At 47.1% G+C, this 27,444-nt stretch overlaps 1 protein-coding gene and 2 long non-coding RNA genes across 3 annotated transcripts; all 3 read left to right on the forward strand.

Annotated features, from left to right (window-relative positions):
* The first annotated feature begins 324 nt into the window (after positions 1-324).
* On the forward strand, positions 325-2,428 carry LOC148051019 (uncharacterized). Its single transcript, XR_015700788.1, has 3 exons — positions 325-393; positions 990-1,035; positions 1,671-2,428. It is a non-coding gene; the product is annotated as an uncharacterized LOC148051019 (long non-coding RNA).
* Positions 2,429-8,249: 5,821 nt separating this feature from the next.
* On the forward strand, positions 8,250-11,162 carry CBLN1 (cerebellin 1 precursor). The gene is made up of 3 exons (XM_087739765.1): positions 8,250-8,730; positions 8,907-9,026; positions 10,215-11,162. The coding sequence occupies exons 1-3, from the start codon at positions 8,464-8,466 to the stop codon at positions 10,410-10,412; spliced, it is 585 nt and encodes a 194-aa protein (XP_087595891.1). The 5' UTR covers positions 8,250-8,463; the 3' UTR covers positions 10,413-11,162.
* A 1,755-nt stretch (positions 11,163-12,917) lies between these two features.
* Positions 12,918-16,958, forward strand: LOC148051021 (uncharacterized). Its single transcript, XR_015700797.1, has 3 exons — positions 12,918-13,043; positions 14,773-15,126; positions 16,421-16,958. It is a non-coding gene; the product is annotated as an uncharacterized LOC148051021 (long non-coding RNA).
* Positions 16,959-27,444: the final 10,486 nt, after the last annotated feature.

The following is a 27,444-nucleotide window of genomic DNA, read 5'->3' on the forward strand; positions in this document are numbered from 1 at the left end:
CTTTAGCCCTTGACCATGTTCATTAGAGTTATTTTGATGTACTGTGATGAATGCAAGAGATCACTATCCATAAAAAGCAGAGTTCAATAAGCAGTATGGAACAGTGTTCGTATGCTGGCTTATGGGTTTACCCTGCAGTTACGAGGCTAGTCATTTCCAAGTCATGAGAATTTGGTTGGTACTCAGGGTCTGGCCCTCCCTCTGCCACTGAAGTAATCTGAAGTCATCATTTTCAACTGAATATTTTTAAGCGTTATCTTTATCTGTAGTTGCCAGTGTCTTTAAGAGCTCAACCCCGCTCTTCTTACCACTACCTCTGCAGGTGCTCCTGGAAAGTGAGGAGGAGACCTCCACTGCCTCTTGCCAGCATGACTCCACAGTTTCCCAGCTCTGGTAAGGTACCAGTGTGTGTTGAACAACACTGATGCTACCCTGGGATACTAATGTGTATATCATGTAATGCCTGTACGTCACAAAGATTTTCGAGGGTAGAAGAGAGAGGGAGAATAGGGAGACCCTATAATTTTCTTTAGAAATAGCCTTCCTCCTCTGTCGTCCCTTGACATCTGCTCCTCACAACAGGCTTGTGGTGCAACGTGCACTTCTCTCCTCTGCAAAGGCTCTGCTTCTTTTAGAAAAGGCTTCCAGAAGGATACCGACAGCACTGAAATCCCACTCAGTCTGCTTGGTTTTTACCAGCCCTACTCGATTGCCCTGCAAGAACAGAGAGGAATATTTTCCCTGCTCTCTGGAGTAAAGTCCTCCATTACCATGTCACGAAAGAAAACAGGCTGTTTGGTACCTAAGGAAAAATGCTGACTTGAAACCTGAGATAAGGCTCTATCATTTACACTAATGAGCTCACTGGTGGGGAATTTGTAAAATTTTATGATAAAAAGTAGCTGTAGTCAGTGTTTGATGGAATTTACTATTTTACTTTTTTGCTGAAAATACACATAACTACTAATAATTTTCCCATCCAAACCTAGAGAGAAATAAATGCAGCGAGAATTGTCCCAGAAGTTCAAAGATCTTGTAAGTAATCCATTATTTTAAAGATTTATTCTTTAACCACAGGTTGGTCTAAATTCTGCTGGGAAGGCTATAGACACTTTTTACTGGTTGAATAACAAATTAGTTACTCAGGAGGAGGAGCCCTTAATGAAATATTAATATAAGCATTTTAATTGCTGGTAACTTATGGTTAAAAGTGTATCCTCTAGATCTGATAGTCATCATCGTCCTGTCAAATTTTGATTTCTAATGGAAGGGTGCCCTGGGATGCACCCTGGGGTTGCCCTGAAATAGTTTCTGTGCCAGGTACCACATATGTCCAATATGTGCAGTGAAAAAGGGGAGGTATCTAATAGCCTTTGTTATCATACACTGTCAGAGCAGTAAATGACAAGTGTTAAGGAAATCTCCTAGCTGCTTTAGATTACAAGGACCTAGACGGTTCTGTTCAGAACCAGAATAAGTGAGTCTGGCTGGACAGAGTAACCCTGCTATAAAACTAGTAAAAATGGAAGAAAGCAAAGGGGTGAGAGTAAACAGAGAGGAATAGAGATGTCTCTAGCTGAAGGGCTGGAAAACTCTCACAGTTTGGCATCCATGTAAGACACGAATGAAATTCCAGCATGTTTTCTCTTCCCCTCTTTGTTTTTTTGCAGTCTGCCCACTCCATTTGAGGTGTTTAAACTCCACAGAGTCCCTGGTTCAATGCCTGGAAAAGCTGGCCAGAGATGCAATACAGTGCATGGACTTCATTGCCTGTGACCGCTCATTGCTGCATGCAGACAAGAAATAAGTCCTTACGGAATATTCCATGTGCTGGTTGTACCCCTGCAGCCTTGTTTTCTACCTAGGGGTATCTGTGTTTCTGCAGTGCTGTCTCAGCCACTTCATCCTCCCAACAGTTGTGGTTTTGACTCATCACTTTGACAGCAATTCGGGAAGGGGTGCTGGGTTGTATGATAGGCTCTAATCCCAGAGGAGGAACAGCAGAACAGTAAGCCATGAACATGGAGACTTGGATGTGGGTTTACTGCTGCTGAAAAGAAAAGGACAGACAAAAGGGAGAAAGTATGTAGCAGACAGGAGAAAAATGTGTGGAAGGGATATAAGAGGGACAGCTGGTTTATGAGCTGTTGCTGATGTATTTTCTAACTCCGTGAGTCCTGCAAGCTCTAGGAATATGGGAAAACAAGACAGACCAACAAAAAGGATCAGTGTGAGAGACTGCGAAGTGGCTGAGAAGCTGGTCTTGCATGCAAGTGATCACAATTACTATCATCTCTCAAGAACACATTGCATTTTTCACAAAAATATTGTCAAATCCATGGCTCTTGTATCTGCGTCTTGATATGTCTCATCACGAGGTTTGAATTTTCTGGTACCTAAAAGTCTGTGTCTACTTGTCTCCTCCCTGGCTAGCTTCTCTCCATCCTATACCCACCACTTTGTACCTAATACAGAAGTGCTGAACTGTTGCCACTTTTCTTTGAGAAGAGTAGCCACTAGAGGGAAGGATGCACACGGTGAAGTTCCCTATAGCACCTCTGGTGCTTCCTCCGTAAATAAAAAAAAATTCAGAATTTTACCCAGCATTTGTAAGGTGGCCTGGTTTATCCTTTCAGATAACATATATTGAATGAGATTATTCTTAGTATTGCAGTTTCACCGTACATCCTGAAACACAGCCAAAATTAAGGGCCAGAAAAAAAATAAAATCATTGGCTAAATTACACAGAGGAGATTGGATTACCTGTTCAAACAGAGCTCTTAATTCTGCTTATAAATAGAATCCACAAATACCAGAGTACTGCGGTAGAAAATAAAGCCAGCCAACAGCCCCTAATAACCCATAATTATTAGGAGTTTCAGTTAACATTTGGACAGCTTTGGTCTTAATTCTTTCAAGTCTGAAGAGGCAGCATGACCGCGGTGGCCACATCTACAATTACAGGGAGCGCACACGCTGTTCCAGTCCATGCTGGCTTTAGCTGAGCTTTCTCTGGCAGCTTGGGTTGGGATTTTGCCCTGTTAAAATATAATTATCCATCTGAATGGCAACTAATTTCCAGTTTGAGTTATTTATTTGTAACAATGCACTTGTTTTGACAGAAGTCTATGACAAGAAAAACAAATCAAGCTCCTGACCTGGCATCATCACTCACTTAGGAATTTTTTGTACCTGAAAGAAAACCTGCTAATATCCCATCCAAGTAATGAATTAAATTGCATGTTATCAGTAAATACAACAACAGAGATCTATCAGTAAAGCAGACACCTCTTAAGGTAAGATTGAAATCCAATGTTACTTTTTTAAAAAAGAAAGAAGAAAAAGCTTGACAGCACTATACTACATATGGACAATTATGGTTGTATAAACCAGAATGTTTAATAGTTGTCTCAAGGATAGTGTTTTCAAATATCCTTAGCAGCGAGCTAATATTCTTTCCCAGTTTTAAAGTTGCCCTATGTAATTTATAAATGGGAGATTAGAAGTCAAACACTTTATTGCAGGCAGTCAATAAAAAGCAGCAGATGACATTGTCCACATTATCTTAATAAACTGTGATGTTGTTCAAAATATACAAAACCCACTATCTGCGCAGCCCAATGATCCTTCAAGGTAGACAATTTTATATTCATTTACTGCTGAAATCTCTACTTTGGTTAAGATTGTGTAACAGCTTCCCCTTTGTCCTTCTGTTTGCAACTACCCGTATCCATCAAAAATTCCCACTTCTGAGACTGAGGTTTGCCACGACTGTGAACTGCAAAAGGTGAATTTTTATTTCAACATTTTATCACAATCTTTTTGAACATTTCAAAACACATGAAGGTACAGGGAAAACACTAAGCTTATTTTGTTTGATATTCTCTGGCCAGAAGTGAGATCTGAAAGTAAAAACCAGAACTATTTTTCTGTAGGAAGGAGTGCATGATTAATTTTGGGAAGCAATCTGGTTTCACTTGATCAAATAAAATTCAGAATGTTTGGATGTGAACATACGCCAATGATCACCTGCTAGTTATTCTCAGGTACGCACCTTGGAAAGCATATGCACTCTTTAGGTATCTATGCTACCAATGGGTTTTACCCTCAATGATGCCATCTTTCTCCTGCAACTGCAAGTATCATGAGAGAATTCCCTTGGCCTGGTGGTGTTCTCCCCTGGCACCTGAACCAGCCTATCTGCGCCATTTTCTGTCCTTTCTCTGCTGTGTACGACCTGCGCTGGCAGGCTGTGGGAGGCAAGTCTCTGTGGTCTTTCTTATTGTACAGGGTGTGGAACATTACAGGTAATTTCTGCTGGATGGCACCTTAACAGCTCATCTGCTCCTGCTGTGCACTCTCTCACTGAACTCAGCCTGCTCTTTGAGATACTTTAATTGCTTGCTGTGGAAGCTGAAGGTGACACCATAAGCAAATCACCATAAATACATGCAAACCTCTCTTAAAACAGCAAATCAGATGGTTGTAGATAGTGCACAATATGGATCAGCAAGAGCTGTTTTGCTCTAAATCTCATTTTCACACATCTTCAGACCTTGCACAGAATCCCAGCAGATGCTTGGGAAGACAAGTATCTTAAGTTTATACGGGCATATATATAAATCCCTGAATTGCTTTTTGCTGTTTATACTTCATAAACTAATATAGCAGTGAACAAACTGCATTTTCAGAACTGTGAACAAACTGCATTTCATCTAAGTTATCCAGTTATGGACCAGACCTTGCATTTCTTACTCCAGGATTAAATCAAAAGGCAAGTAGTCTGTGAAAAGGTGGTTTTTATACACAGCTAGCTAAGCTCTTGATAAATTATTCTCTCGAAGGAAAAAATAAAGGTTTCCAGTAGATTTCTCTGTACTTCTTTTCAGAGAAGGTTATGCTTGCCCCCCTTAGAGGCTTTCTTCATAAGTGAAGCTAAAGTTAAATGTCTAGTGAGACTGAGTTTCTAAGGATGATTTTCCTAAAACAGGATTAAGGCTCACGGACAGAGTAATGCAGGGCAGGTAATGCTGCTGCTGTTCATGAATTGAACTCCTTTGTGGCTAAACTATATTTTGGTTTCTACAGATAACGGTTCAGTACCTCTCAGCTTTAAACTTCCTTCTGTAAGAGGTAAAAAAACAGGTTATTTTGGTCTCTCCATATTTTTTTTCTGGAAGAAAATAAGCAACACTCTCATGATCTGAGCAGGATAGTAACCAGTCCTGAAGCAGTTCTTCAGAGACTTATGAGGATCATTCCATTAATTTTTTTCCCTCCAGATTATTTCCAAGTTGTTTGTTTGTTTTTTTTTCTTTAACCATGGGTGAAACATTAGAGGAGTTCTACAAACTAATAGTCTGTGGTCAATCTGTCAACATCAAGGTCATGGCTAGTTACTGTGCAATGGACAGTTCACACATTTTCTCCATATCCATGAAAGTATTTCTTAAAAGCAAACATCAAACAAACAAAAGCTCTGCTTGACAAATAGGTTAGTTTCAGCCCAATATCTACAACATCTATCACAGTTTGTTAATACCTTGACACCCTCCCATTGTATCTGAATGACAATTGCCCTGTTGTATCTCAATGACATCGATTAACAAGGCAGTTTGTAGTTAGATGGGGAAATGCAATTCCTGGCCCTCTGTAAACATCTGGATTTGCAATTCTGCACTCCTAGCTTGGGAGCTCTCTGCCACACATCACTAATTACGCCATGTTCTTATATATCAGTACCTACATCCTCCTGCTGAACGTCTCTTCTTTGTTCCCAGTACGAGTCAGAGGCTGTTGTCAATACAGAGAAAATCAACATAACTGCCTAGCACCGCATGTGACATTTAATGAAAATGAAGTAATATCTAATTTGCATGGCTGGTGTTACTTTATTAAAGCCAGAACTGCAGAAGCTGGGTGCTACAGTGCTAGTCAAGTGTGCAAGACTGATAGTCTGTGGCAACGATGGTGTCTGGCACAGGAAACTTTGCATCCCCCCCTCGCCTGCCTACCCACCTCCTATGTGAGGAATAGGGCTTCTGGTAAAAGTGACAGATTTGTTCATTTTTCCAGGCCCATCTGTTCTTGTTCTGTCTGTTAACTCCACCCGTCAGAGCCCAGAAAGCAGTCAAGGTGGCCAGGGGAGGAAGGCCCACCCTGCCTCTTCCCGGGGGGTCACCACCAAACACCAAGGGCAGGTTCCAGCTCAGGAGGGAAACCTCTCCTGGATTCAAATCAGCAAGCTACAATTAAAAAGCTCTACAGCACAAGAGAATTGACTTCTGTCATGCACAAGAAGTGTCTTAAAATATATGAATATTTTTTCCATAAAAAAGAGCCATGTATGTTGGAAGAACACAGTCAAGCACTCAAAAAACTTAAAAGGGCAGAGTTGTGCTCCTTCAGTTTCCATTTCCCCACGTCATTTCGCCAATACTGACAAGGATGCAAAATGCTCATTTTCGCTGATTTTCATTTGCTTTAGCCTTATTAGTACCCCTTAGAAACATTTAGAAATATTTATTTTTAAAAAAGTTCCTGGTTCTGACTTCGGACTCAGTTAAGAAGGTCAGCAGTAATAATACATTAGAAATCATAAGCTTATGTCCCAAAATAAAACATAACACACCTTCTAAGAGGCTGTGGCTCCACCCACTCGGTTTTATCTCATTTTCTACTTCTCAAGAGAGTGCTTGTTTCTACTTTATTATCTCTCCAACTCCTTTCTGACCACTCTCCTTCCCCTATAATCATTTTGCCACTACGCTGGTTTCCAGGCTGCTTCAATGCTGGATGTCTCCAGTGAAGTGCGGGGTACTTTGGTCCTCCCCGAGGTATGACGCCATTGGTTACAGCCACATCCGTCCCCTCGGAGCCAGCCAGTACCAACCCACGGCCAAACTCCGGTACTTCAGACTTCTGTCTCAGCAACTTTACAGACACGCATTTAACTTAGCAGGGCAGTGATATGAATAAAGTTTTATTCGTAGCAGTTTTCAGAGAGAGATCCATTTGCCAGGTGAAATCTTATGAATCACACAATCGGAACAGCACAGGAAAAGAAATTAAAGCCTTTACCAAAATTCATAACGATTTGCACTGGAGCCCGGTTTTGGATGATACTCAATTTCCCAGAGAGGATGCTACAAACTCCATATAAGTTTCTATCTCTGAATATAAGTTTAGTTTTGCAAACAGATCTGGTAGTTAGAAAATTATTTTGTTCCAGTGGTTTGTTTCTAATGGTTCATCGGTAAATCTCTTCTTTTGCAATCCCGGGCTATGATTTTTTGACAGCACATCCAGAATGAACACTGGTCAGATGTCCACCAAGACAAAGCAACCTTTGCCCTTTAGGAAATAACAACGACCCTAAAAACGCGCTCCAGGCTGGAGGCATCCGCGGGCAGGGCACGAAGCGCCGGCAGGGCAGGCACCCGGGCGCAGCTTTCCCTAACGGCTGGGTGCTCCGGCGGCCAGAAAAGTCTCTCTGTGCTCTTAAAGCTTCTCGCTCGGGAAGGCTTGCCGGAGGCACCGCGTTTTGTTCCGCTCCGGGAGGTGAAGGAGGCGGCTGAAGGAGGTGGCGGAGATCGGACGCGCCGGGAAGGGGGGCCCTTGGCATCCCGTCCCTCGGTGCGATCTCCGGCGGGGAGGGCGCGGGGGGGCGGGTCCCTCCGCGGCTCAGGGCACACCCGGTGATGCTATCCCTGCTCGGAGACGGCGGCAGGCCTCTGCCCCGCCGCGCAGCGGCCCCTTTCCTTCCAGCCTTCCTCGCCCAGGAGCAAAGCGGGGACCCGCGGCCCTTCCCGCCCCCCGCGCCCTCAGCCAGGCTCTGCCCGACACCCCGCTCCTCGCCCAGCTGCCGCGGGCCCCTGCGCTCCGCCGGCGCTCTCCCGCCCCGCGCCCCCCGCCGCGCCCCGGCGCTCCCACCTGCGCGGCGCGGTGCGGTGCGGTGCGGTGCGGTGCGGTGCGGTGCGGTGCGGTGCGGTGCGGTGCGGGCGGCTGCTCGGCACCTGCTCCCGCGCCCGCGCCCGCGCCGCCTAACAAAAGCCGCGGCGTCAGGTGGCAGGAGACGGACTGCGCGGCCATTGGCGGCGGCGGCGCGCGGCGGGCGCCGGTTGGGCCGGGCGCGGCGGGGGCGGGCGCGGGGCGCTGACGCCAGCGCGGGGCCGGTGAGGAGGCGGGGCCGCACCCCGCGCCGTCTTTGTGCTCGCCGGCAGCCCCGGCAGCGCCGCCGCCTCCCGCCGCCTCCCTCAGCCCCGCGCGGCGCGGCGGGCGGCTCCGCACTGCTCCGCCCGGCTCCGCACCGCCCCGCGCTATGTGTGCCGGCGCTCCCGTGCCTCCTCGCGGCCGCTTCCCAGCCGGCGGGGCGCTCTCGGCCCCGCTCTGAGAGCGCGGCGGGGCAGGGAGCGAGCGGAGCGGAGCCCGGACGTGCCGCCGAGCGAAGGGAGCGCGGCGCCATGCGGGGCCCGGGGCTGGGGCTGGGGCTGGGGCTGCTGCTGGGCGCGGCGTGGCTGGCGTGCGGGCAGAACGAGACGGAGCCCATCGTGCTGGAGGGGAAGTGCCTCGTGGTGTGCGACTCCAACCCCACCTCCGACCCCACCGGCACGGCGCTCGGCATCTCCGTGCGCTCCGGCAGCGCCAAGGTCGCCTTCTCCGCCATCCGCAGCACCAACCACGAGCCCTCCGAGATGAGCAACCGCACCATGATCATCTACTTCGACCAGGTGGGGCGGGCGCGGCGGGGCTCCGGGCGCGCCGCCGCGGGAGAAGTTGCCGGGGCAGGCGGCGGGGCCGGGCCGGGGACGCGCCGCCCCGCGGGGCCCTGCCCGCGGGAGGGGGGGCGCTGGGGGGCCGGGGGCGGCGGCCCCGCGGAGGTGCTGATGGTGCCCTTCCCTTCCAGGTACTAGTGAATATCGGCAGCAACTTCGACTCGGAGCGGAGCACGTTTATCTCGCCCAGGAAAGGGATTTACAGTTTTAATTTTCACGTGGTGAAAGTGTACAACAGGCAAACCATCCAGGTCAGCCCCCCGCGCCGTCGCCTGGCTCCGCGGGCACCGCGGGAGGGAGCGGGCCGGGTTCGCGGCCCGGCGGGGGCGGTGCGGGCGGCGGGGCAGGGACGTGCCCCCAAGCCGCCGGCGGGAGCGCAGCCTGCCCGGCGCTTCCCCGCCCGAGGGGACGGTGCCCAAAGGGCTGCCCAGTCTCACCAGGCCTCCGCCCGGCCCCTGCCCGCATCAGCCGCCCCGGGACGGGAGGCGATACCCCGGCGGCCGCCTGCCGTCCTCTCCCGTCCTGAGCCGGCCCCGGGCTGCTCCGAGCCGCAGAGCGCCGTGGGGAGCATCCCTGCACAGAGCCCGTGGAAACCGCGGCCCCCGGTGGGCTCCTCACCCGCGCTCGGGCGGCAGAAGGCTTCATAGGGACTTGGGGTGCAGGGAGGCACCTATGGCACGGATACGATATGGAATATAGCGCTGTGCGTGTGTGTGCATTTGCCCTATGCACGCCCTTTGTATGTGGATCGATGCACACGCACCTCAAGGTAGGGATAATAAACGACCGGCCTGAAGCCAGGTAGTGTAACCTAGACAGGAAATCTGTCTGCGTAGCGATGCACATCGCAAAGGGGAATGTACAGCTATATAGCACCGTTCTGGTGTGAGCGGCTTCACACATCTAGATTGGGCAGGTGGTGTATTATTAATGTGGGGTATGCATTCCCGGGATCATTAATGCGAGCTGAGCAGAGCTTATTGACTGTGTTGTGGCATATTGTCTTTGCTGCCTAACAAAGGAAAACTACCTCTTGAATACACTTCAAACGCGCTGACTTCGGTGGCTGTGGCTCTGCTCCTTGCTGTCTCTGAGGTTTCGCATAAAGCCATCTTTCAATAAGTACGAGCAGACCTCTTTTCATAGCGTGAAAACACAGGCACCCTATTGAAATTCTTCAAAATAGGATCAATGTCCTGTTTTATATGCACTGGGTGTTTTGATGTGGCTGTCGGTCTAAAACAGCGGTGAAAAGGCTTCTTCCTTTAGAGTACATACCTTAGCTGGGTTCAGATGGATATTTCATTTTTATGGGGCTGGAGTTTTAGCTGTCAAAAGAGGCCCTTTCTTAACTAAGCATTTTGCCTGCGGGGTGAGCCCCGGCGGTGTCATTGTCTGACTTTAATTGACGGAGGGCTTTGTTTTATCTTGCTCTTTAGGTGAGTTTGATGCTAAATGGGTGGCCAGTGATTTCTGCCTTTGCAGGGGACCAAGATGTGACCCGAGAAGCTGCTAGCAATGGAGTCCTGATTCAGATGGAGAAAGGAGACAGAGCTTATCTAAAACTGGAAAGAGGAAACTTGATGGGAGGCTGGAAGTATTCAACATTCTCTGGATTTCTAGTGTTCCCGCTTTAAACCACTTCTCATCCAAGAAAAGGGAGAGACGGGAGTCAGAATCTCGTAACGAATTCCCAAGTCATAGCTGGGTTTAAAGAGTTGTGGACAGCAGACTTTTTACATTCAAATATTAAAGAAGCTAAATCCTGCTTAGGTTTGTGTACATCCGCTTTGAAGAATTACTACTTATTTTTGTTGTGTTGCGGCCAACAGGCGGGAGACACTATAATTGATCAAACCCCCATTTATATTCTTCTCTCTCCTCCCACAAAATTGGTTCCCATCTCTGTGTCACTGGTGTAATCTGCCATCGTTCCCCCATGGTTTCTGCCTCACACAAGTAGACTTTAGATATTTTCATTGTCCTTTACAGCATATTTTGTAGTTTTGTTTTTAAAACATGTTAATCTTGACTCTTTCTCTGAGTTTAACTTAAAAAAAAAAAAAAAGGAAAGTATTTTTGAATACGTGGATGCCATGATGGAAGGGAAAATGCAATTCTTGCTGTGTACTGGCTGGCAAAAGGAAAAATTTCTACACGAAGAACTATTCACAGCCAAGGCTGACCAGAGTATTTCAGTATTTCTATGTAATTCTGAGTGATTGTGAAATTTAAGGCTGCTAAATGTTTTGATGCTTGTTTTGCTCTTGTACAATGTGGCCCAACTAAACGCCAGGAAGTATATTGAACTTTTACTATTACTCTGTAATATATGTGTGAATATCGAGAATTAATTTTTGCTTTAATCCAATAAAGTTTAAATGGGACTTTTATTTTTCCTAACCAGAAATGAGGTTTCTCACTGCAGGCCGGCGGGGGAGGAGGCTCGGCGCGGCCCGGGGGCCGGGGCAGGGGAGCCCCCGCGGGGGCGGCCGCGGCCGTGGAGCCCCGCGCACCCCCCCCGCCCGCCCGCATCGCCCTGCGCGGGGCCCCGCGGCTCGGCGCGCCGGCAGCCCCGGCGGAGCCCTCGCTAGGAAGTTTCCCGCCGACTCTTAGATCCACGTATTTATAGCATTTATCTGTATTATATTCTATAAATCAGATAGCATTTTATACGGCCGTCTAAAAATACCTGACAATGTATACTTCGATGCTAGTATTATTTATTTGCTAGTATTATTTTGTTTACAGTCTTTTAAAGATGTAAATGCTATAATTTTGCAGTACTCGAAGAGATTACTACTTTTATTAAAAGGTGCGTACGAGGATTTCGATTGTATCTAAACTTTAACGTGAAATAAACCGGTGAAACGACCCCCTGGGCTCTGTGCGTGGCGCGGCGGCGACGGGCGCGGGGCCGCTCCGTGTCCGGCCGCGGCACCGGCAGCGCTGCGCCAGCCCCCGGCTCCCGGGAAGGGGTTTAATGAGCTCCGATACGAGCACAATAAGCAACGCTTCTCGCTTTATTCACAGGTTCTGCCCTGGAAACAGACCCGCGGGGCGGCCGGGGGCGCCTCGCTGGCCCGGCCTTCGGGCGGCCCTGCCGGGATGCTCCGCGCCCAGCTCCGCCGAGGGGCGGCCGGCGGGGAGCGGGGCCGGCCGGGCCCTGGCCGAGCCGAGAGTGGCCGTGGCCCTTCGTTTCCAGGTGCAGCACATCAGCGGCCTGCCAGCACCCGCTCCTCTGTCACCTGGAGGTGCGGGGACCAAAACGCCTGTCCGCCTCCGCCGCTGCCGACTGGCGCATGTCGCGATTGGCGCCCCGCAGCAGAGGGGAAGGCGCGGGCCGGACCCCGCCGGCAGCTCGCCGGGAGCCTCAGCACCTGCGGCCGCTGGCCAGGAGCCGCACAGATTGAGATTTACGAAGAAGGGTTAATAACGGAAGGCAGCCGGGTTGCTTTCACCTGGAGTTATAACCTGCCCCAGACAGCCACGCATCGGATTCTCCGGGCTGCGCGCTCCTCTCTCAATATGAGGCACTTTATTGCTTTCCCCCGAAGCCCTTCTCCGCTCCCGCACAGCGCTGCACTCCGGGCCCGCCGCCTCCCGCCCGGCTGGCGGCCCCCGCCCCGCCCCGCTCCGGGCAGCGCGGCCCGCCGCCCCCCGCCGCCCGGGAACGCTCACCCACCAGCGACGGGCACGGGCAAGGCGAGCGAAGCCGCTCCTGCCTCCCGTGACCGCAGCGAGGGAGGGAAGTGAGCAGAAAAAGAAGGGGGAACAGAAATTACCGGGCTGCAAAGAGCGGGCGGTGGCCCTGTTCCCTCACCCGCCCTCAGACAGACCGGCGCAGGGAGCCGAGCTGCGGCACCCGGCTGGGCCCGCCGAGTGCCGCAGGTGCGGGGGCTGATGATGCTGATGTTTGTCTTTTTTTTTTTTTTTTTTTTTTCCTTCCTCTCCCTTAACGCGAAGCAAATAAACCCGCCACCTTCCGCTGAAAGTTTTCCCCTGGTCGTGAGAATCTCATTAATATTGTGCAGCTGGAAATTGCATTACCCCCAGTCGCAGCAAATCACTGCTCTGCGGCTATTACAAAACGCCGCCGTGGCTGCCAGGAGAAGCTTCGCCCGTTCCGCGCCGCTCACTGGCGGGCACCGGCCCGGGTTCAGCCCAGGGCGGGCAGCGCTGCCCGCGGGCGCGCCGCGGCGGGGCCCTCCGGAGGCCCCCGGGGAGGGCAGAGCAGAGCAGAGCATCGCAGCCTCCTCGCCTTGGAGGTAAAGCCGCCGAAGCCCCCTTGGCCGGGGAGCGCTTGCCGGTGGCCCGGGGAGGCGGCCGGGCCTCGGAGCCTGCTCCTGCTCCCGCCCCGGCTCCGCGGGGAGCTTCCCCGGCCGCGGCGTCTGGAAGCGACGGGGAATATGCCCGAGCAGCGGCGGGGGGGTTGCTGTCGGCCGATTCACTTCAGCAGGCAGGCTGTGTTTCAAAAAATCTCCTTTCCACCGTCCCCGTCCCCCAGAGGGGCCGGCCCTAAGAGGGAAAGGCCGCAAGGAAGCCCTCGGGTCGGGCTGGAGGGCGCGGCGGGCAGCTAACGCCGTGCCTCCCTGGAGCCGGGCTGGGCCGTGGCCCCGGGCGGAGAGGCAGCGCCCCGGGGCCAGCGCTGGCCCGGGGGGGCGGGCAGGGCCGCGGAGCAGCCCCGGGCCGGCAGCGCCCGTGCTTGCGGCCGCCCCCACGCGCGGCCGGTGCTGTCGCCCGTGTTTAGGGCAGGGAAATGCAAAACGAGCGGCTTGGTTCAGCGGGCGCCTTCTGTCCCTGGCGAGGGGCGAGGCTGCGGCTGCCCCTCGGGCGGCAGGGGCGGGCGGTGCTCCCGGCCGGTGCGAGGCCCGCCGCACGGCACGCACCTGGGCGGGCGGGCCAGGCGACGCCATCTTCCTGACAGCGCGATGCCGGGCCTTGCGACCCGCAGCACCCCGGGCGTTTTCCAGGAGGAAAACGGGCTCCGAGGGGGCGACCGAGCCGAAGAAAACCGGACCCGGGCGCAAGCGGCCTCCTGCGCGCTGCGGATAAGCGCGCCGGGGCCGGCTCTGCCCGTCCGAGGGCGGGCGGGCTCAGCCGGCTGCTGAGGCTGCCCCGCGCCCGCAGGCCGCAGCCGCCATTTTGAGCGGCGGAGCCGGCCGCAGCCTCCGGACGGGCAGCCGGGACCGGCTCCGGGCACCGCCAGCCCGGCTGCGCGGAGGCAGGGGCGGACGAGAGGGACAGGCGGGGTAGCGGGGCGGCTGAGGGACCGGCGGGGCCTCGGCTGTTCTCGGTGGCTCTGCCGTGACTGGCGAGCAGCGGGCAGGAGCCGCCTCCGGCGCCGGGGCGCGCCCCCTCAAGCCGGCAGGCCTGCCCTCCGGCTCCCCTCGCTCCCCGCCGCCGAGGCGTCCCTCGCGGGGAGGCCGCGTCCCCTCAGGGCTCCAGCGGCCTCGCACGCACCCCCGCAGCCGTGGCAGTGCTGGGCCTGCTCCCGGGCACGGGCCTGCGCGTCCCCCAGGCGTGAGCAGCTCCCGCTCTTTACCCGCCTTCAATGTGTTTTTCAGTTGATGTAAGTAATGTCTGATTGAATTTATTGCTGATTAGCGTTCAGCATCAGTTTACACAACAAGAAATTATGTTTCATTCAGTTCATTAGCATGACTAGTGTTTGGTTTATGAGCATATCACTAATGGTAATGACCAGAGTAGATTGATTTCTAATGCGAATATAATTACACAATGTAGGGGAATTAAAGGAAAAAAATCCACATTTGTAATTGTTGGGTTTTTAGGGAGTGTGTGTGGGGCCGAGGGGGTGGAAAGAGAGAAACGAACCAACTTGTTTCTGCACATGTGACGCGAACGTAAAGATTAATAACTCCAGCAAGAGACGGCGAGTGTGGTCCAAAAGACAAGTCAAATGCAGTTAACTCTGGGGATAGTTAATGCACGCGCCACACTGCAAAACATAATTTCCCCTCTTCTACCCCCCAGGTACAGCTCGAAGCCCAGTAAGGTCGCTTGGAAGAGGCCGTTCCCGAGGAGCCAGCAGAGGCAGGGCTTCGTGCATGGCCGGGCAGCCGGCTCCCTCCACCCCGCCGGCGGCTGCGCGGCGGCAGGCTGGGCTCGGAGGCAGAGGCGCTGCGAGCGGAGGGGAGAGCTGCGCCTTCCTCCGGGGTCAGAGGGAGCCGCTCGCTCCGCTGCAGGATCTTGGACGGCAGCGGCAGAACCGCCCCTGGCAGGGAGCGCCTTGCCCGCCCCGCTGCCCTCATCGGTTCTGGGCGGGGGAGACGGCGACCGGCAAGTGCTGGAGAGCCCTGGCTGGAGCAGGGTGAAGGGCTGCAACAGGTAAGGGGAGCGGAGCGGGACTGCGTGGGCCAGCCACCAGGTGGGATTTTAGAGGCGGGGAGGGAGTGGACAGTACTGTGAGGACGGGGGGAGAGCAAGTCGGAGGCAGCTTGTGTACCTCAGCTCTGCCTCGCCTGTGCTCTGTGTCCTGGAGGGTGACCTCTGGGACCGTCCTTTCCACTTAAATGGAAACGTGGTCTGGGAGGAGGGTGATCAGAGCGTTTTGCTGGAGGCACCTCCAGTGGCATGTGCAGGGGGAGGGGGAAGGTGGGGAAGGCTCAGGTTCTCTGGGAATCCCTGTAGTGCAGAAATCCCGGGGAGAGGGCGCCTGCAGCACTGATTTTCTTGTCTCTCCTCAGGCAGGGTCAGTGGGGGAAGCATGGAGTATAGTCTGCTAGCTAAGGGTTGCCAAAAGGCCTCTCTTGTTGCTTGCCCAGAAAGAAAAGAGGCCTTGTGTTTTTGTGGAGAGCAAAACAAGCTGTGTGCCTCGCAGTGGAAGAAGAGGGCTTGGGCAAGGCTATCAGTAATCAGCATCTTGCAGCATTGCTCCTCTCTGTGCTCTCAACATTCTCGCTGGAAACCCAGTGTGGACTTGAGGCTGTGTTGCCTGCACTGGGGATATCTGAATTAGGTGCAGTTCCCCCACCTTCCACTAGCACCTCTAGGATTCCTAGGATGCAGGGCAATGGGGTGCCTCTGCTCCAGTGGTCCTGGGTCAGTAGCAGTGTTGATCCCAGTGTGAACAGCTGTGCACACCTGTCTGCAGAGCTTTCTGCCTCTCCCACGTGGCAACTTTGAGCCTTCTGTTGGACAAGTGAGGGAGATGATGCCATTTGCCCTTCTGCTGCTTTATACCTGTGTTGGTGGGGAGATGTGGTAATAAGCCATTTTAAGTTTCACCAGTTGAATTTAGTTTCTTACAGTGTGGGATTCCTAAAATGAAACAGTTGCTGTTCTGAACTCAGGACATGTCTGGGATGCCGAAAAGCCCTGATTGGGGAATTTTCCTTCAGGAGGGAGTGGTGGAGCTATTGGAGAATGGTTCTAGCATTGCATGGGCATCTAGACTTGCAAAAAGATTCCTAAGGGTCTCCTGCCTCTTGTGCCTAGATCACTAACAAAAATGGGTTCAGCGTCATGAGTCTTCCGCGCAGAATGCTGCTACTAGCACTCTTGTTATTAGCGACCTTTTAATTTTTATTCTACAGTAGTGTAGCAAGTCATACGTATTTTGATCTTATCCTCATACCTCCTCTTGTGTGCCTCCCTGCTGTGTTTTGGAGAGTAATTGTAGTTGGGGGAGACTGAAATTCTGCAAAGCTGACAAAAGAAAGAAGACCCGAGGAAGAGATTTTGGAAGAGTTTGAGCAAAATGAAGACAGAAGATGTGAATAATTGTCATTCATATTAGTAATTTATATTGTATACAGTATGCTAGAAGAAATATCAGTGCATCAACTTCAGTTATACTTCCAGTCAGAAGTGTTGAAAATTTCTTGCCAGAGACATCCAGCAGCAGTGCTATTTTTATTTTTTTGTCTATGCAACACTCATTCAAGGACTAGAGGATCACAGGAGGACTCCTGCTTTGTTTGCAATTAATGGTCATCCAGCTTATAGTGGAAATTCTTATTTCATTGTTGCACTTCATGCTAATAAATTTTAATGTGCTTTTGATATTTTGGGCTTCAGGGTCATTCAAGTCAGGGCCATCCTCCTTGAGCTGCTTCTATACTGGCAGTGTTTTGCAATTTTGTCAGTAGTAAATAACCCTTTTCAAAAGAGAAATATTGTACTGAAAATGAACGTAATCCTGAACTTTTTCTGTTAATAAAAACCCATGCCACTAATTACATGATAGTTGTTTTTGGTGTTGCTGTCACCAAAGCAGTTCTATATTTCTCTTTCTGTTATCAAATAAAAATGCTGAGTCTTAAAAAAATAGGAACATGTTACATTGCTCACTCTAACAGATCTTTCCTTCAAAATTTCATGTAAAACACTGCAGGGTATTGGTCAGACTGCCTGATCTGCTGACCTGATAAATACCATTTCCACTGAAGGAACGGAGCAGCATTTTGTTCTTTCCCATGCATGTGGTACTATTCCTGATTTCATAATTGTTAAAATCTGGTCTACACAACGTGAAATTTCATGTGTCAGTTCTGCTTCCTAATTTGATTCTCCCTAAATTCTTTGGCATGTGTTGAGTCATGTTTTAAAATCATTGATTGACATGGATCCATAACTCCCTTCTGAATGTTTTTATCATTTCTTTATCTGGTTTTGTATTTCTCAGCTGCTGACAGAGCTGAATTTCCCTACGATTCTGTTGGTTGAGGTGTGGGGAAAGAGAAGCTTCTGATGTCTCTCTCTTTAATCTGGTTTTATTGTTCCTTTGTTGCCTCCTTTCTGAGTGATTAATCTCACTATTTTAGCCTTCGAAGAGCCTTTCCAAAGGCTTGATTGTTCTTACAACCCAGAGGATTGCAGCCTCTAGTTTTGAAACACCGCTTTTGAAATGGTAGGACCAGTTCTATCCAGAATCGTGAGATGAGTCTCCATAGTTATTATATACATAACAGAAATACTAATTCAGGTAGCCATGCAGTTTGTCATGTTGCCAGCCTCTTGCAGTGATGTATTGAGCAGTGATCTCCCCTCAGTTTCCTGCCATGTTCCCAGGTCCCTATTGTGGCTTGATTAAGCTAATTGAGAACCCTGATAGTAATTCACCACCATTAATATACATAAAGTTACCAGCTTTGCATTTAGCTTATTGTGTACATGACCAAACTCAGAATTAAATTGTTTTCCCAGACTGAGCTAAGACATCAGTGAGTCTTGAAGCACTGGTTTAACATAATGTTTTGACCTGTGAAAGTTGTATTTATTTTCCTAATATACATAGTAGAAAGACTTCATTGACTAGAAAGGGCTTTGGAACAGATATATTGAGAGAAAAATCAGCTTCTCTCTATAACGGGAAGAGGAGGATCTTTCATTATTAAAGTAGAGGTGCCAGGGCTCAGGTTTCAAGATATGGTTTTAAATTCCAGTGGGTCATTAAATGAGATTTTTCTGCTGATGTAAATTTGCATAGCTGTGTTGCAGTGCAAATTCTTGCAACTTATTTTGCCCGGGGGATCTTATGGCAGAAGTCAGGAAACAGTGGTGTTACAGAAATATGTCCCAGTCCTGTTACCTCAGTTGTTGCATGCAGCAAATATGCTTGCATGAGACAAGGATTATTTGGATAACTGGAACGTTGTAAGAAGCACACCCATATTTCTTCTTCTCCTGTTTTATTTTCATTTGTCCTGTGACCTTATATAAAACAACTGAATTCTTTTGGCCATGTTTTCACGATCATGTAAAACTTCTGCATAACTGTGGAGGCATTAAATAGTTTCAGTGGCAAACACATGGTAGAAGGATGCAGTTGTCAAATAATTAAGATGTCTAGGATAGTTTTTTGAAAATAACTTAAATGTCACGGGGTCAAAGCTGTCCACTGTTATCTGGTGATGGTCATGTTAAGTTCCATCAGTCTAGGGCTTTGGGTGCATAACCTGTTCTAGTCCTGTGACAAACTTTTCCTACTTAAAATATTTATAATATTTTATTAAAGATGCAGAAAAAGAAGAAAAACGGTTAAAAGCATTGAAACATAACATCAAGTAAGGTACTTGTTTGAATAATATCTCTTATTGTTTTCTTTTGAAATGGTAGATGAAGGAACAGTCTCCCCTCTATCTACCAGCAGTCTTTTAGATGGTATTGAAGACTTGAATACATGTCCTGTGTGGGAAAGGAAATAGTTGAATTGGTCTGGACCTGTTTTAAGACCAAACAGGTGAAGCGCATACAAGAATGTGGAGAACGCAATATCAAGAACAGAAATACAATTTTTGTTTCTGGCACATTTTTGTGTCTTTTTATGGCTGACATGGTCATAATTGTCATGGTCATAAGCTAGTATTGGCTTCTCTGAAACCAGGCAAAGTGATGCTCGGGTTCTCTAGGCTAACTAGTCAGTACCCACAGGTTTGGTCATGACTGCTTTATGCTAATAACAGTGGTAATGCAGCCAGATTCCTTTGGTTATGCTTCAGCAGCTGAGAAGATAAATGAGTCCTGTATAACCACAGATCAACTGCAGAATGATAATTTTAGTTTAGTGTTTAAGCATGTTTTTAATGTTCACGTTATTGTAATGTGTTTTGAGCAAAGCTGCAAGGTGTTGCAAATACAATGTTGGAGTGTTGTTTCTAAATTGATATAATTAGGGGCTGGTCTGATTAGTGCTATTAATGTCAGGGTGTTCCAAAGAAGGGAGGGTTCTTCATTCAGGTTGGCTTCACATGTATTCTCCTTAATTTGAAGCTGTGTGAATATATTTTATATTTTCTGAATATATCTGTCACATCCTACCTTAATGGTGACAGCATATCATACCACACTGTGTTTCTGTCTTACTATATCTACACTAGTGTCTAATGAATACTTCTGCACAAAGGCTGTTGTCCATTGTGCAGCTGAGTGAGTTCCTGTCTGACTCAGATGCTTTTCGCTCAGCCCTTTACCTCTGCAGTTTATGGAAATTTCCCTCCTGTTACGCTGTGGCCAGGTTGCAGCTAACCCTATACCTGTTCTTGGGGTCAGAGGAAGAATGCAAGACACTTCTTTCTGCATCTGTGCAGAGGAAAGTATTTTTGCAAGCTTGAAGCAAAGGGACTGTTACATGGTAGGAAGCACTAAGCACTTCAGAGCAAGCAAGGTAAGGTCTGGCCACACATGACCACTTGTAGGAGAGTTTTTAACCCTTTGCTGCAGCAGTTTACGTCTTTGCCCACAACATTGGTAATGTGCTGTAGAAGTACTGTCCTTTATATCTTGGTACGTTTTCTGTACGTTCCTTCTGATGCAGTTGCTCATCTGCCGAGTTTCCTCTACCAGTTGCGCAGCTTTTCAGTTTTAACTGGTTTAGTCATCTTTCTTCTTGTAAAGCTCAATACTTCAGCCTTGCCAATCAGGAGGAGACCCTCTTTGCTGTGTTAACTCAGTTTGTGCCTGCCTCTTTGCATATCTACTTCCTGTCATTTCTGAGATTAACTTAAAATAATTCTTCCCTTTAGTAGCCCTTTCCACTTTTCTCCGCCACCTGTATAGGTTGTTCATGCTGTGCTTTTCCTTTTCTAACTGAATTTTTTTTTCTTGTTTAGAAGAACCCTGTTGATATACAGTATTAGGATCTCTGCTGGAAACCAGTAATATGTTAATTCTGGCTGAAGTATGGGCCGCCCACATCTCTCATTGGTTCCTCAGGAAATGGTGGAGATACATATCGATATATATAGGTATTCTGTTGAGAAGCTACAGTTTTGCAAAACACTTAAGAATGTGCTTGATGTGAAAAATATGTTTATCCAGTTCAAAGCAAGAAGGTGCTTCATGTTCTTAAAAGTTAAAGCACTTAAGCATAAGCTTACCAGCCCTGTATGCCTTCACACTGGATAATAGAAGAACGAGGGCTGTTTTATATTTAAACCAGCAAATAAAAGCGGCCTTTTAAAAATTGGAATATTCTTTTAGAAGGAATCACAAGCAACAGTCAGCTACTTTTAAGGTGGATCTTGACAAGATGGCAAATGTGTGTTTGTGAAGAAAAGAAGACAGATGTGGGGGTTTGTTCTGTATTGCATTTAAGCCCAAGTTAGCAAGTTTGTTTCTTTGACTAGTAAGTTACATTATTAGGTGTTACTTTATTGACAGTCCTTGACTTACTGCTGTGCTGCTAAGTGCAGTAACAAAAACGAAGAAATAAGGTTGCTCGGGACTGCAAACTTATGCAATAGTTGAGGTATGGTTTCTGTTTCTGTTTTGCTGCACCAAGGAGGTAAATTGTACCTGTTTTTTTGGCTGGCATATTTTACTTTATTATCCGTACAGGATAGGACAAACAGCTCTTCCCTCTCCCAATTATGCATGGCATAAGAGCCTTGAAGAATTACCCTGTTGGTAGCTCCTTAAATAAGCATCCATCCAGGTTCATGACAGAGCATGAAGTTTCTCATGGTTCAGAGTTTAATGTTACAAGGGAATAAAATACTTCTCACTAAATAATAGTGAAAACACAGTAGGAGGTATTTTGTTCAGGGAATACAAGCTATTGTCCTACCCTTGTCCAGAAAGCAACGTACATCAAACAGAAGATGTCTTCCTTACATTCTAGCTAAATCAATGTTATTTCTTCCAGAATACTGCTGCTTCCATTCCTAGAGATAAAAAAAAAAATAGCTCACTGTCAGTAGATAATTCCTTCTCTTGGGCTTTCTGTCCTTGACCAGTAGAAGTTTTTATTCTTCTTAGACAAGGAAGACTTTCTTTATCCCCAGAAGATTAAATTGCCTTGCTGGCAAATCTGGCTCACTGAAGAAACAGAGGAGGAAGAGCAGATAGGGAAGATACAGAAAAGAAAATAATTTCAGGGTATCTTTATAGTCTGCTATTGTTAGGATGTCAATTACTATCATGTATCACCTGTATCGCAAACTTGTCATACCTTGGGGTATTTCTTTTTTTTTTTTTCCTCCAACTAGTAGAAAATTTATCAATTATCCATAGGAAATATTTTTTTTGTTGCTGGACTCATCTTTAAAGCATAGCCATGATGCTCAAAGGGATTTACTTTTAAACATCCAATTCAGAAGGATGAATATTAAAAGATCGCAGTTTTTTTTATCCAATTGTGCATTCCATGGGAATAATTGCAGAAAATAGTGACCTTTTCAACTTTCTTAGTTGGTATTGCTCTGTTTTAAATGCTGTTACCTCACACTACAGAACTGCTAAGAATGGTAGGTTACGCAGTGTATTCTCTAACTGTGGGCTTTGATTTAACACTGTAACGCTCCTTCTGATGAGTGCAGAGTGCATTCAATTACTGTAAACATGGGTTTTCCAAAGTGGTGTATAGGAGTAGAAAGAAGGTTAATGAACTGAGAAAAAAAAAATGCTTCTCTAATTGACAAAAAGGTCTGCAGGGAGTTAGCCAGGCTGCACACAGGTGAGGCAAGCAGGCTGTGGTCTGTGATCCTGGACAGTGGTTGGTTATTGATGGCTGTATTAGGCATTCTGATTACTGAGAGACAGCCGCAGTGTGCTTAGCTCTTAGCAGTGGTTTTTTGCCTCCACAGCAATCAGACTTTCAGAGTACCAGGAGAGAAGGGAGGCACTTACTCACAAAATACGTCAACTTGAAAACTTAGGTACAGATCTTCCCTTTTCTCGGTGATGTGGGAACAAGAACTGACTTAACTTATGTTCCTTGGAGCCCAGGTGTTCATCCCACCCTTGGAAGGATGGTGCAGGTCCGTCATTACAACCTGGTAGTGCTTGTGTGACCTTCTGAGAGCAGCTCCTGTCCCAGAGGCTTTGCTTTCAAGCTTCAGCATTGACTGTGGCCAGAAAGTTTGTCAGAAGGGCTCCCAGCTCTCACTGGGAACAGAAGACACAGGGTGGGTAATGAACAGAGCTAAAAGGTGAGAGGTGTCTTCTAGTTCAGCCCTCCCTTGGTCAAGTTCTCCCTCCTTGATCTCCCTAGTTCTTACGTAGAGTCAGTCCTCAGTTTCCTTTCAATTAGAGTTCCATCCTACTTCTCTGTCCCTTCCAGTTTGTGGAGTTTAATCCTCTCTCAATTCTGTTTCACTTGTATTTCTTCTTTGCTTTCATGACTCAGGATTTTTTTTCCTCTTTTCCTTCATGCCATGTCATTTCTTCTGGCTGGAACAGTGTCCTCCTTTTCTGAAAGGAAACATCAGTCCAGTGGGAGGATTAAAGGAGATTTTAAAATAAATTCATAGGGAGTCTCAATCCCTTGCAAAAACTGGAAAAAAAATGGCAGTGAGTTTCAATTACAGAGAGCTTTATTTCTGTACAGTATAATGTAATTCATAATGTTATCAATATCTATAAAAGCATAAAGAAAAGACAGCAGTAGGAGTTACAAAAAAAAAAAACATAATAAAATCAAAAGCTGTATAAAAGGTATAAAATTAAACTTCAAAATACTGTAGAAGAGGAGGAAGAGCCAGGGCCAGAACCACAAATCACAGGCTATTCTGGAAAAAAACAGCTTTGGAAAGATCTAGAAGTGAAGCCAAAAGATAGAGGAGGCACCCCACACCAGCAAAAGAGAAGCCCATCTAAGCCAGTTCTAGCTGAATAGGTTAGGAGCTAAAGAGGAAGGGAATGTTAAGCAATTTTGGTTTATGTTGTATGCAGAAAGAGAAAATAATCACAAACTTTCCTCTGGGTAAGGGGGATCAGGGAAGCACTGTCAATTTGACTATATTGCTGAGACAGTGTTTAAACAACCAACCTCTCAGCTTTCTCTTCAAACTTCCTCTCTGTCTTTAAATAACAAAAGACCAACCAAAAAACCCCACAAAATACAAATCTCAAAAATGATCAGTCAAAACAACAAATTGTCCTTTAAGCTGACTGTGTTAGAGGCTAGATCACAAATTCTCTTCCCATATAATGAATGTGATTAAAACCATAGGGATTTCCTTCCATAGCACCTTGAAAAGCAAATAATGCAAGGGAGAACTACATCAATGGTGTGTTACGTGCTCTACTCTCAACACTGCGTTTCATACCAGCTGCAGCTGCTATTAGCAGGTTAAAGATCTGGATAACCTCTGTCCATTTTCCCCAAAATGGAACTGTTTCTGCCACCAATGAGGACCTCCAACTTGTGGCATGTAGACAACATAGTGGACCTCCAGCTTCAGTGCCCTGAAGGCTTACGACCTTTTGCTTGAAATAAAAGTAAAACTGAATGAGATTTTGATGAGAGAACATCAATAAGATAATGACAATTTGCATCAAGAGATACACTGTTTGGTTTCTTTGTCATAGGGATGGTTACCATTATTTTGCCCCGAAGACTATTTTCAGGTTATTGGAATCTGCCTAACTTTGAGTAAGTTACTTTGTGAGTTTATTTTTTTGAGGCAAATGATGATTTGTATCAGTTGTCATGTGTAGGAATCTCTCCTTCATTGCATACTACCACTCTTACCTGAAACGTTCTGCCTAGGGCCTGTGCAGCGTTATGGATTGTTACATTTGAGATAAGGAATGCTTCTTCCCGTTACAAGACTGAAGTGGTGCAATGGGTGAATCTTCCCTTGTGACTTGTAGGAGAGAGGTTGCTGTTTCCTTGTTCCCAGTTAACTGAACTCTTTTGACTCAAGGACAGACTCGGTTTGGGAAGTGATGAAGAGACCTCAGACAAAACAATGGATTATTAATTTTATTGGTATCTCAGGTTGTTCCTGAGTCAGAGTTGTTACTTCTACTTGGGCCTAACAATGCCTACTTTTTTCTTTTGCTAGTAAGATGTTAGGCACCTAAGACAAATGCATGTTACTAATACTAGGGTATTCAAGACTTTTTCCTTGTCAAGTAAGCAAATTCTTGGTTTGGCTTTTCAGAACTCACACGTTTAATTATGCTGGTTTTTTTCAAAATGCCATCTCAGCTGATTCCTTTGTGTTTGAGTTACTTCTAAATGTTCTTTTGTGGAAACGGGGAAATTGGAGATAAGATATCTATCCCAGGCTGGAGAAGTAAAGAACAAAATCTGTGCCTGTTCCCTGATAGGCCCTGGTGTGTGTCAGGCCTGTGTTTTCAACCCCACAGACCCCTGATGTAATTCTCAGCTCTTCTGCGATACCACCTGCTAATAGGAACTGCTCTTGCAGAATTCTGCTAGCCATAATAAGGTGCACATTGTATACGACTGAAAACAGCTCAGCTTTATTATGTGGCTTGCGTGCCTGGTAATGAATAGAAGGAAGGTGCACTCCTTCACGAACAGCAAAATTTAATATAGTCTCTTCCTGGAGTTGCACCGGTGGGACTGAAAGTTTATCTCAGCATTCCAAGGGCAATAAAAATCTAAATTTAAACTCAAAACGTCTTACTGGGGCAAGAGTACCCAGAGGCTATATACTGTTCAAACTTTGTTTAGGTCATAACTGCTTCTGTAAAGTTAGTTTATACCAGCTAGTTAGATTTTATGTTTTTGAGCAGTACCTCTATTACTAGGAGAGACATAGCAAGTGGAGGGGATGCATCTGAAAGTTCAGCTCTGCTTTACTATTGTGTTTGATTCAGCTTCTTACAGCTTAGTGCACAGCTATGTGAAGAAATTTCTAGCTCTTAACCTTCATTGTGCAGACATCTTTAAATCTATTCCAATTCATCCCCATAGTTAGACATCTCAGGTATTTGGAATTTAAGGTAAACATGAAAGGAAGAAGTGAAAAAGGTATCAGGTGAAGGCCGGCTATAGCTGGTAAACTCCTGTTAACTGTGAACATAGGTTGGAAAGGCTGAATGTAAAAAGTAACCAGTTGCTAGCTGGTGGGATCTCAGTTCAGAGTTTCAGTGGTGGCTTGTTCTCTTTCTTTGCCTGTAGTTTCAAAGGTGGGGATGGGGAGAGGAGAAACTCAAATGCCATTTCTGCAACATGAATATGAGTAAGATGGGATAAGGGAATCAACAGGAGATTTTCCTGAGGTGACATGAATGGTCTGGTGGGAGGGACATCTGTATGAGATTACGAGTCGCCACAGCTGAATTGCAAGACTCTCATTAGGTTTCTTCCTTCTGGAAAGGGTGTGGCTATTGAATGTAGCCAACATAAAGGAGAAGTGGGGGTTGGAGGGGCATGTGAGGGGCTAATTTTGGTGAGAAAACTTGAGGGGAAGAGGTATTTTTGCTTAGTGCCATTTTCTAGCCATTTTTCATCTCTGCATCCCGCTCACATACACAGGAATGCAACCATGCTTCCACAGAGTGGGCAGGGAGGAAGTGAAGGAGAGCAGGTTTCAACAGAGTTGAGCTTAATGCCACAAACGCTTTCTCTGTTGTGGCTTGCAAAGTCCATCAGCCTGACTTAGCAGAATCGAATGTTTCGAGTTTTCTTGGAGCAGATATCGATGTGAGCGGCCATGGGATTTGAAAAGTGCTGGCTCTCTGACTTCTGTGAGAGAAACTGCAAATTTCCAAGCATTTAAAATACAGTTTCTGGGTGACTCTTTGGGTAACCATTAAAGTTACCAGCAAGTGTTTGTTTACTCTCAATTTGTTAATTCTTTGAAATAGTTGTGCTGTGGGAAGCATGCCCAGTATCTTTAAGGTATTTTGTGTGATGACAAAGATTAGGAATTACAGTGAATCAGACTAAGTTACATAAACATACCTCTTGTTATTCAGGAAAGGTCAAAAAAAATGTTTCAGTATCTTGGAAGACTAATATGCATATGATGTAATCTCCAAAACTGACAGTCTCTGAAACTATGGATAAGTACACAAAGAAAATAGTTGAAGAGAAATCCTTGCCTTTTATAAATGTCGAGATATATTTGCAAATCACCGTATGTAAGTCTCCTGATAAATGTTCCAACTTCTTTTTGTTTCTTCTGCATCTTAACTGCCAGTCCCCCTCTTCCATCAGCTTCTGTTTTATGTACCATTTGTCAGTTTTGTCTGCCTTCCCAGATCTGCTTAGATTTCCTTTCATCTTTTGATACCTGCTTCACCATGACTACTGCATCCTTCTAATTTCCTACACTTTCTGCTTTCACTGGCATTCAGCCATTAGCATTGCTAATTTTTTTTCAGTCCTGTAGTAGTGTTTTAATACAGTTATAGGGTCTAGTCCTTTGTTGTTTGTGCACGGAAATCCCCAATAGTCAGATTTCTTTTGGTGGGCAGATGTGCAGGATTTCCCCTGATGCCTGTTGTTGTCCAGGCTTTCAACTAACAGAGCCACAGCTGACTCAGCTTTCCTGAAAACTGAAATTGCTACGTACTTTCTTCTTTTCCTTGACTATCCCACTTCACACATGCTACATTCGAAGTTTTCTCTTTAGTTTTATTACAGCATTTTTATAAGATTGTTTGTCTTCGCCAAGACAGCTTTCCAGCCGTGAGCAAATGTTAGCTATACCAAAGTTGCGTGCATGCATGTTTCAACAGTACTTGCCACCATGATCTTGAAAGATAAATATTTATTACTCAGTAGAAGTGTTACTTTTAACCATGGACATGCTAAAGCCTTTTAAACAAAATGTTGTCGCGTTGGATTGCGTTAAGATTGGACAAATATCTAGGTGTTTCTGATCTTTCCAAATTTATTTAGGTATTTATGAGAAAAAAGATTTTTGTTTCTCTTAGTGTCTTCTACATGTGTTATTTTTGCTCCAACCCTAATTGTCTGGGAGCTGTAGAAAATACAAA

The sequence above is a fragment of the Nipponia nippon genome, unplaced genomic scaffold (genome assembly GCF_047370975.1).
Source record: "Nipponia nippon isolate SJK-2023a ecotype South Korea unplaced genomic scaffold, ASM4737097v1 scaffold_7, whole genome shotgun sequence".
In the NCBI taxonomy this organism is placed as follows: Eukaryota; Metazoa; Chordata; class Aves; order Pelecaniformes; family Threskiornithidae; genus Nipponia; species Nipponia nippon.